Source organism: Siphateles boraxobius, unplaced genomic scaffold (assembly GCF_051911475.1).
Source record: "Siphateles boraxobius isolate OS27281-9 unplaced genomic scaffold, OSU_SipBor_1 147, whole genome shotgun sequence".
Taxonomy (NCBI): Eukaryota; Metazoa; Chordata; class Actinopteri; order Cypriniformes; family Leuciscidae; genus Siphateles; species Siphateles boraxobius.
Window position 1 is genome coordinate 20,001 of NW_027508752.1, and position 10,000 is coordinate 30,000.

Here is a 10,000-nt window from a genome sequence, read left to right on the forward strand (position 1 = left end):
CTGGTGAACACTTGCATCCATTACGCAACGCTTGCCACCAGCGCTTACAAATCACACTAAAAGAGCCGCATGAAACAGGCAAGACTTCCACAAGATGCTCAAATCTCAAAGGCTCATTCTCAGTTAGTTAGTAACCATATTAAACTGAATTCAGTTACACCTCTGGGTAAAAGGTCACTGAAGAAGGAGGAAATTACTTTTTTAAATCACCTAATTCCTAATCGAATATCCCGTTTTCACACAGAAAGAACATTATGAGAGTAAAATGGGTTGTGAAAAGCTTTTCTCAGTTCATTAAGATATTAAATGTAAACTTTTAACATGGTTTTGATGGAAGTGATAGAGATAAATGTGTCTGTAAATAAACATGATGGGCTCTGCTAGTAATAATATTTCACAATGACTTTGTCTGTGAGTGAAGTGAAAGAATCAGAAGGTTAGATATTCAGAGTTTATTTATATGTCAGCTGGACTTCAGGTTTAGGGTAAATGGAGGATAAAGGTCGAAGGGTCACATATGAGATGTGATTTTCATCATGTCCTTTAAGAGTTTCAAGAGTCAAACGTCAATTATAAATACTGTATATATGTTTTGCTTACAGGCACATGTGTTTCTGCTTTAGGCCGTCTGTAGACAAACACAAACTCAGTGTGTTCTTCAGATAGATCAGTATATTTGTAAGGGCTTTTCCCCAGTTGCTTGTCTACAAAGTAAATCCAAATAAATCGTCTGTTTGTACACACTCTTGAAACTCTGATGTTTTCAGACCCACATTTATGAGGAAGTTTTAAACATTCAGAAAAAACTTTTTTTTTATAATTACCATGTCAGCGAAAACCTTCATAGAATATGTTTTTTTGGTAATGGTAATATCAGCCGGTCTGTATGGAAGCTTGTTTCTGCCACTGAATAATAATAAAAAAATAATAATAATAAATGCAACTTTTTTTCTCACAATTCTGAGAAATAAAGTCGCAATTCTGAGAAATAAAGTCGCAATTGCAAGATATAAACTCGCAATTCTCAAAAGTTCTCGCAATTCTGATTTTTATTCTAGCAATTATGACTTTTGTTTCTCTCAATTATTACTTTATAACTTGAAATTATGACTTTATATCTCGCAATTTTTACTTTATATCACGCAATTATGACTTTATCTCGCAATTATAACTTTTTTCTCACAATTCTGAGAAATAAAGTCGCAATTCTGAGAAATAAAGTCGCAATTGCAAGATATAAACTCGCAATTCTCGAAAGTTCTCGCAATTCTGATTTTTATTCTCGCAATTATGATTTTTTTCCTCTCAATTATTACTTTATAATTTGAAATTATGACTTTATATCTCACAATTTTTACTTTATATCACGCAATTATGACTTTATGTCGCAATTATGACTTTATCTCGCAATTCTGACTTTTTTCTCATAATTCTGAGATATAAAGTCGCAATTGCAAGATATGAACTCGCAATTCTCGAAAGTTCTCACAATTATGACTTTTTTTCTCTCCATTATTACTTTATAACTTGAAATTATGACTTTATATCTCGCAATTTTTACTCTATATCACGCAATTCTGACTCTATATCTCGCAATTCTCACTTTTTTCTCACAATTCTGAGAAATAAAGTCGCATTGCAAGATATAAACTCGCAAATCTCGAAAGTTCTCGTAATTCTGATTTTTATTCTCGCAATTATGATTTTTTTCTCTCAATTATTACTTTATAATTTGAAATTATGACTTTATATCTCACAATTTTTACTTTTTATCACGCAATTATGACTGTCGCAATTATGACTTTATCTCGCAATTCTGACTTTTCTCATAATTCTGAGATATAAAGTCGCAATTGCAAGATATGAACTCGCAATTCTCGAAAGTTCTCACAATTATGACTTTTTTTCTCTCCATTATTACTTTATAACTTGAAATTATGACTTTATATCTCGCAATTTTTAATCTATATCACGCAATTCTGACTCTATATCTCGCAATTCTCACTTTTTTCTCACAATTCTGAGAAATAAAGTCGCAATTGCAAGATATAAACTCGCAATTCTCGAAAGTTCTCACAATTATGACTTTTTTTCTCTCCATTATTACTTTATAACTTGAAATTATGACTTTATATCTCGCAATTTTTACTCTATATCACGCAATTCTGACTCTATATCTCGCAATTCTGACTTTTTTCTTACAATTCTGAGATATAAAGTCAGAATTGCGAGATATAAATTCGCAATTATTGCAGATTTTCTTTATTCAGTGGCAGAAACAAGCCTCCAAACATCTGTCTGTCACTGTACAGCTGTAATTGATCTTAAATCATCAAACTCAATATGCTTTAATTCTCTAATGTCATTCTATCGTTGGCTAAATGGATTTAACACGCTGAGGATGACGTTATGAGAGCCAGTCTGAGCAGGTGATGAAATACAAACTAAACTCATGTTTGATGCCGTTAATGTCGGATCATCCGGACGATACGAGTTCTTGAGATTTCCGCTTGAAATAAACACACTTTAGCCACTGAATGAGATGCATTTCTGATTTCCCTCTTCGTGCATTTCTATTCAGGGTGGAACGTTGCCGATTTCTGATTATTTGGCAGAGACGCCGAGAAACAAAGCCAAGATCCTCCGACAGATGTCCCACTTAATATCGAACCACGACACCATTTATAACCCGTTAATCCACATCTGTGGCTATTTAATATGCTGAGAAAAGATGAGGAAAGTTACAGGCTTCAACTGAACTTTAGCTTTAAATAACACACTTCACTACTGGTTCTGACCAGCTATTTGAGTGTTTGTTTACATACGTGAACTGAAGCTCAGGATAGAAGTGTATTCAAGCTACCAGGTCTGTCGGGGGGGGGGATCTGATCTATTAATATCTCAGTCGTTTATGTCAAAGCACCTCCGTTTGTGCTGATAAAGATGTTATAGTGACGCAGGCAGTGTTATTTTAGTATCATCGATATACTACACCGTAAAAAAATATTGGAAGTTGTAAATAAAAATTTTATTGGAGTCTTTCATGATTTATTTAATGTGTTCCTTGCCGGTTATTATATTGTTCCTCTCTTGTAAGCGTCTGCTGAATGCATGCACGTAAAGTTTAAGTGATGTTTAAGTATTTCAGTTTTAGTAAGCCCAAAGGAGGCTAGCTTTGTATGTGTGTGATATTGTGTGTGTGAGTGTGTTAGTGTGTGTGAGAAAGAGAGTGTGTGTGTGTGTGTGTGTGTGTGTGTGTGTGTGTGTGTGTATGTGTGTGTGTGAGTGTGTTAGTGTAAGGGTATGTGTGTGTGAGTGTGTTTATGTGTGTGAGAAAGCGTGTCTGAGTGTGTGTCTGTGAGTGCGAGAGTGTGTGTGTGTGTATGTGTGTGATATTGTGTGTGTGAGTGTGTTAGTGTGTGTGAGAAACAGTGTGTGTGTGTTAGTGTGTTAGTGTGAGAGTATGTGTGTGTGAGTGTGTTTATGTGTGTGTGTGTGTGTGAGAAAGAGTGTCTGAGTGTGTGTGTGTGTGTGTGTGTGTGTGTGTGTGTGTGTGTGTGTGTCTGTGAGTGTGTGTGAGAGTATGTGAGTGCGAGAGTGTGTGTGTGTGTGTGTGTGAGTGTGTGAGTGTGTTTGTGTGTATGTGTGAGAAAGAGTGTATGTGTCTGTGTGTGTGTTTGTGTGTGAGTGTGTGTGTGTGAGTATGTGAGTGCGAGAATGTGTGTGTGTGTGTGTGAGTGTGTGTGTGTGTGTGTGAGAGAGAGAGAGAGTGAGTGTGTGTGTTTGTTTGTGTGTGTGTGAGTGTGAGAGAGAGAGAGAGAGAGTGAGTGTGTGTGTTTGTCTGTGTGTGTGTGTGTGTGTGTGTTTGAAAGAGCGAGAGAGAGTGTGTGTGTGTGCGTGTGTGTGTGTGTGTGAGAAGAAAAGGTGTCTAAGTGTGTGTGTGTGTGTGTGTGTGTCTGTGTTTGTGAGAGAGAGAGAGAGAGAGAGAGTTTTAATGTTAGTTAACCCTGAAAGGAGTCTAACTTTATCATAGACAGTTGTCCATTTCATGCTTGACTGTATTTCGGGTCACGGGAGGCATGAGAGTTCAACGCCATCGTATTTCACCCCAGAAATGTCTGTCCTCGTCTTTCTGTCCACAATCAAGGGTAGTTATCGCCAACACTCGGCCGCAAGTGACAGCAGCAACTGGACCAGAGGGTCGTGAAACTCAGGAGGAGTTGCCAAGATATGTTTCCAATCCACTGTGTCTCCGGACTGTGTTTGTGCCGTGAGCAGTCTCTGGCACACCAGAAGAGGACGTGCAGAAATGGGTGGAAAGAAATCCAAGATCTCGGCAGACGACGACATGACGCATTCGGCCAGAAAGACTCCCGAGGAAAACCTTCCCAGCGCCGAACGCATTCGCAAACACATGACCACACACTTCGGCTACAGGGTTCTCAGCCTGGCTCGCCGTGGGATCCGGGATCCTCCAGAGGATCTGTGGGATCTGACGGATCTCCAGAAGCTCAACCTGTCACTCAACTCTCTACGATCCATTCCCTCGTCTCTGGGGTCGCTGGAAAACCTGGTGGTGTTGAATCTGTGGGGGAACCAGCTGACCAGTTTACCGCCTGAGATCGGGCGTCTCCGAAACCTGAAGGTGCTTTTCGCGTATCGGAATCGGTTAAGCGACGTTCCCGAAGAACTGGGATGCTGCACTAAACTGGAAGTTTTAAGTCTGGCTAATAATCTTCTCACCGGCCTCCCGTCAACGCTTTCATCCCTCGACGGACTCAAGAAACTCAATCTGAGCCACAATCACATCAATCACATCCCCGGATGTGTTTACGCCATGAAGAGCCTGGTGTTCCTGCAGCTGGCCTGCAACAGACTGGAAAACATCGCGGATCAGATCCATGCGCTGGCCGACTTAAAGGTGACGTATTATGCCTCTTGTATGTAATTTGTATGTGACCCAAAGACCAATATGTAAGATGTAATTTCTGAAATTTCAGCTCAAAATCCCCCCAGATCATTTATTAAAGCTTGTTAAATTTGTCACTTTCTGGGTGTGAGCAAAAACTTGCCGTTTTTGTTTGTGTCCCTTTAAATGCAAATGAGCTGCAGCTCCGCCTCCGTTCAGAAGAGGGCGGAGTCTTATACACGGGCTTCAGAAACTCCAGCAATAACAAAACAGGCCAATCTCCCTCATCCAGAATCCCAGAATAACCAGTAGCGAGTGCAGCCTTACGGAGAGACTCAGGAAGAGTTTCTGAATGTTAGTGGAGACATTTATGTAGTTGTTGTGGAGTTACATTGTTCATCTCATCATCATGTTGAACTTCTACACAAGTGTCCACAGTTCCTGAGGTGTTTATAAGACAGCGGTGACATGTTCTGGTCAATAGTGTTCAGTGCTCGTCTGTGCTCAACGACAGAACAGTTTCAGGCTTTGCTGGATCTTTTACCATTGCGTTAGAACTGTTCACTGTTGTCGCTCGAGAAACCGAATGTTGGCTGGTGTGTGTAAACGTGTAGATTAAGAGCCGGTAATATTATAAACGTGCAGATTAAGAGCCGGTAATATTATAAACGTGCAGATTAAGAGCCGGTAATATTATAAACGTGCAGATTAAGGGCCGGTAATATTATAAACGTGCAGATTAAGGGCCGGTAATATTATAAACGTGCAGATTAAGGGCCGGTAATATTATAAATGTGCAGATTAAGAGCCGGTAATATTATAAACATGCAGATTAAGGGCCGGTAATATTATAAACGTGCAGATTAAGGGCCGGTAATATTATAAACGTGCAGATTAAGGGCCGGTAATATTATAAACGTGCAGATTAAGGGCCGGTAATATTATAAACATGCAGATTAAGAGCCGGTAATATTATAAACGTGCAGATTAAGAGCCGGTAATATTATAAACGTGCAGATTAAGGGCCGGTAATATTATAAACGTGCAGATTAAGGGCCGGTAATATTATAAACGTGCAGATTAAGAGCCGGTAATATTATAAACGTGCAGATTAAGAGCCGGTAATATTATGAACGTGCAGATTAATGGCCGGTAATATTATAAACGTGCAGATTAAGGGCCGGTAATATTATAAACGTGAAGATTAAGAGTCGGTAATATTATGAACGTGCAGATTAATGGCCGGTAATATTATAAACGTGCAGATTAAGAGCCGGTAATATTATAAACGTGAAGATTAAGAGTCGGTAATATTATGAACGTGCAGATTAATGGCCGGTAATATTATAAACGTGAAGATTAAGGGCCGGTAATATTATAAACGTGAAGATTAAGAGTCGGTAATATTATGAACGTGCAGATTAATGGCCGGTAATATTATAAACGTGCAGATTAAGGGCCGGTAATATTATAAACGTGCAGATTAAGAGCCGGTAATATTATAAACATGCAGATTAAGGGCCGGTAATATTATAAACGTGCAGATTAAGGGCCGGTAATATTATAAACATGCAGATTAAGGGCCGGTAATATTATAAACGTGCAGATTAAGGGCCGGTAATATTATAAACGTGCAGATTAAGGGCCGGTAATATTATAAACGTGCAGATTAAGGGCCGGTAATATTATAAACGTGCAGATTAAGAGCCGGTAATATTATAAACGAGCCGATTAAGGGCCGGTGATATTATAAACGTGCAGATTAAGAGCCGGTAATATTATAAACGAGCCGATTAAGGGCCGGTAATATTATAAACGTGCAGATTAAGAGCTGGTAATATTATAAACGTGCATATTAAAAGATGGTAATATTATAAACGTGCAGATTAAGAGCCGGTAATATTATAAACGTGCAGATTAAGAGCCGGTAATATTATAAACGTGCAGATTAAGAGCCGGTAATATTATAAACATGCAGATTAAAGGCCGGTAATATTATAAACGTGCAGATTAAGGGCCGGTAATATTATAAACGTGCAGATTAAGAGCTGGTAATATTATAAACGTGCAGATTAAGGGCCGGTAATATTATAAACGTGCAGATTAAGAGCCGGTAATATTATAAACGTGCAGATTAAGAGCCGGTAATATTATAAACGTGCAGATTAAGAGCCGGTAATATTATAAACGTGCAGATTAAGAGCCGGTAATATTATAAACATGCAGATTAAAGGCCGGTAATATTATAAACGTGCAGATTAAGGGCCGGTAATATTATAAACGTGCATTAAGAGCCGGTAATATTATAAACGTGCAGATTAAGGGCCGGTAATATTATAAACGTGCAGATTAAGAGCCGGTAATATTATAAACGTGCAGATTAAGGGCCGGTAATATTATAAACATGCAGATTAAAGGCCGGTAATATTATAAACGTGCAGATTAAGGGCCGGTAATATTATAAACGTGCAGATTAAGAGCTGGTAATATTATAAACGTGCATATTAAAAGATGGTAATATTATAAACGTGCAGATTAAAGGCCGGTAATATTATAAACGTGCAGATTAAGAGCCGGTAATATTATAAACGTGCAGATTAAGAGCCGGTAATATTATAAACGTGCAGATTAAGAGCCGGTAATATTATAAACGTGCAGATTAAGGGTCGGTAATATTATAAACGTGCAGATTAAGAGCCGGTAATATTATAAACGTGCAGATTAAGAGCCGGTAATATTATAAACGTGCAGATTAAGGGCCGGTAATATTATAAACGTGCAGATTAAGGGCCGGTAATATTATAAACGTGCAGATTAAGAGCCGGTAATATTATAAACGTGCAGATTAAGGGTCGGTAATATTATAAACGTGCAGATTAAGGGCCGGTAATATTATAAACGTGCAGATTAAGGGCCGGTAATATTATAAACGTGCAGATTAAGAGGCGGTAATATTATAAACGTGCAGATTAAGAGCCGGTAATATTATAAACGTGCAGATTAAGAGCCGGTAATATTATAAACGTGCAGATTAAAAAATGGTAATATTATAAACGTGCAGATTAAGGGCCGGTAATATTATAATAAGATCCTCTTCATACATCAGAAGGAAATCTGCGAAATCTGATTTATTTTTTGACATGCTTGCAGAGAAAGGCTCACCAAAACAAACTGGGTTTCACTTTTCACGTTCTCCGGGTTATTAGCACCCGATTATAGCACTTAAACACGGAAAAAGTCTGATTTTCATTAAATATTCCCTTTAAAGATCCTCATCGTAGAGGGAAACTGTATCCACTCGCTTCCCAAGATGCTCTGCCGTCTGACCAAGCTGGAGCTCCTGAATGTGGATTTCAACGACATCCAGAGCGTTCCTGCGGAGATGCACCGGCTGAGACGCCTGGAGAAGTTAGCGTGTCATCCCCTGGATAAAGGCCTTCACATCGTCCACAATCCCCTGCTGAAACCCATCAAAGAGGTTCTGGACGGAGGCCTGCAAGCGCTCTACAGTTACCTGAGGAACACGTGACACACACACACAGACACACACTCTACAGTTACCTGAGGAACACGTGACACACACACTCTACAGTTGTTTACCAGTTCTGAGAGATGCAGATTCACCAACGGCTCTCGAGATACAGGAATTGTGTGATTATTTCTATTCTCTGAGATCATGTGCCTTCTCTTTTCAAAATGGTATAAATTCAGATAATCATTTGACCGTTCGCAAAGACCCGCCCCCTTTAGTTACTGTTGCTATGTCCGACAAGCCACGCCCCTCTCACGCTACATCATGTTCTCACCTATTTTTTATAGTCCATGGTTCTCACGCAGTGAAAAATACATCGCAGATCAGAGAGGACACTGACACACACTGACACACACTGACACACACTGAGACAGGACACACCAGCTTACTTTTGATATCAAACAAAGTCTCAACTTTCAAATTTGGCCATTTTTTCAAATAAATTTAAACAATACCGTTTTTTGTCTCTTTAATGTGTCTGACAGATCGCTAGAGCCTCAGTTAAAGCGACTCGTGAACCGATCATCTCGTCCTTATAGTCAGTTTATAGCATCAAATAAACATGAATGAACATCAGAAGGAATGCTGTTTTAACCCCGGAAAGACGTCAGTACACTCCGTTTCTCAAGTTCAAATCCTCCAACACTAATCAACTGCTTTATTGGACAAAAACGGCGGATGGCGGATTATGATTGGTCAGATCGCCTGTCAATCAAACTCCCTGCGAAGGGTCAATTGATCTTAAAGCATTTTTTACATCTAAGAAGCAGGGAGCTTAACTAAATCAAACTATAATACTCAAAAAGAATTGTTTTACTCAAAAAAATATATTCAAAAAGAATATTTTGCTAGAAGGTAACACTTTACAATAAGGTTCACCAGTTAACATCAGTTAACATAAAGACCTGCACGTATACAGCATTTATTAATCGTTGTTAATGTTAATTTCAACATTTACTAATACTGTATTAAAATCTTGTTAACATTAGTCAATGCACTGTGAACTAACATGAACAAACAATGAACAGCTGTATTATTATTAACTAACGTTAACAAAGATTAACAAATACAGTAACAAATGGATTGTTCATGGTGATTTCATGTTAGTAAATTACATTAATTAATGTTAACTAATGAACCTTAGTGTAAAGTGTTACCAGGATTGGTATTATTTTTATTCTCAGAGTTCATGTGCCCCAAATCTATACATTCAGATCAACTGATGATCTCATTTATCACTGAATACTGTGCAATACACACACAGTGCTATTTATAAAAACCGTATTGCGAAACCGTATGCATAGACGTTCACTATAGTCATGTGACCTCATGTTGCAACTTTATTTTAATGAATCCTGTACAGTTACAATCTCAGAAATTCAGGTTTTTTTTGTATTGATCAATCAGTGTTTCAATTCATGATAAACTGCAGTCATAAGAGAAGAAGAGTGTGTGTTCAGCCATAAACACAGTTTCAAACAACAGTTTTATTGAGGAAGTGATCAACACAACACATTTAGGCTCTACATGATGTCGTGTGTGTGTGTGTGTGTGTGTGT

The 10,000-nt window shown here is 38.4% G+C and overlaps 1 protein-coding gene across 1 annotated transcript; it reads left to right on the forward strand.

Annotated features, from left to right (window-relative positions):
* Positions 1 to 3,895: 3,895 nt before the first annotated feature.
* On the forward strand, positions 3,896 to 8,899 carry LOC143738525 (uncharacterized). Its single transcript, XM_077230509.1, has 2 exons — positions 3,896 to 4,921; positions 8,178 to 8,899. Exons 1-2 carry the CDS (start codon positions 4,310 to 4,312, stop codon positions 8,436 to 8,438), a joined length of 873 nt encoding a protein of 290 aa, XP_077086624.1. The 5' UTR covers positions 3,896 to 4,309; the 3' UTR covers positions 8,439 to 8,899.
* The last annotated feature ends 1,101 nt before the right edge of the window (positions 8,900 to 10,000 follow it).

Bases quoted from the DNA above. Each gene is read 5' to 3' on its own strand.
- LOC143738525 (XM_077230509.1), top strand. From the start codon at position 4,310: ATGGGTGGAAAGAAATCCAAGATCTCGGCAGACGACGACATGACGCAT. The intron at 4,922-8,177 runs GTGACGTATTAT...TTCCCTTTAAAG, and splicing joins ATGCGCTGGCCGACTTAAAG to ATCCTCATCGTAGAGGGAAA.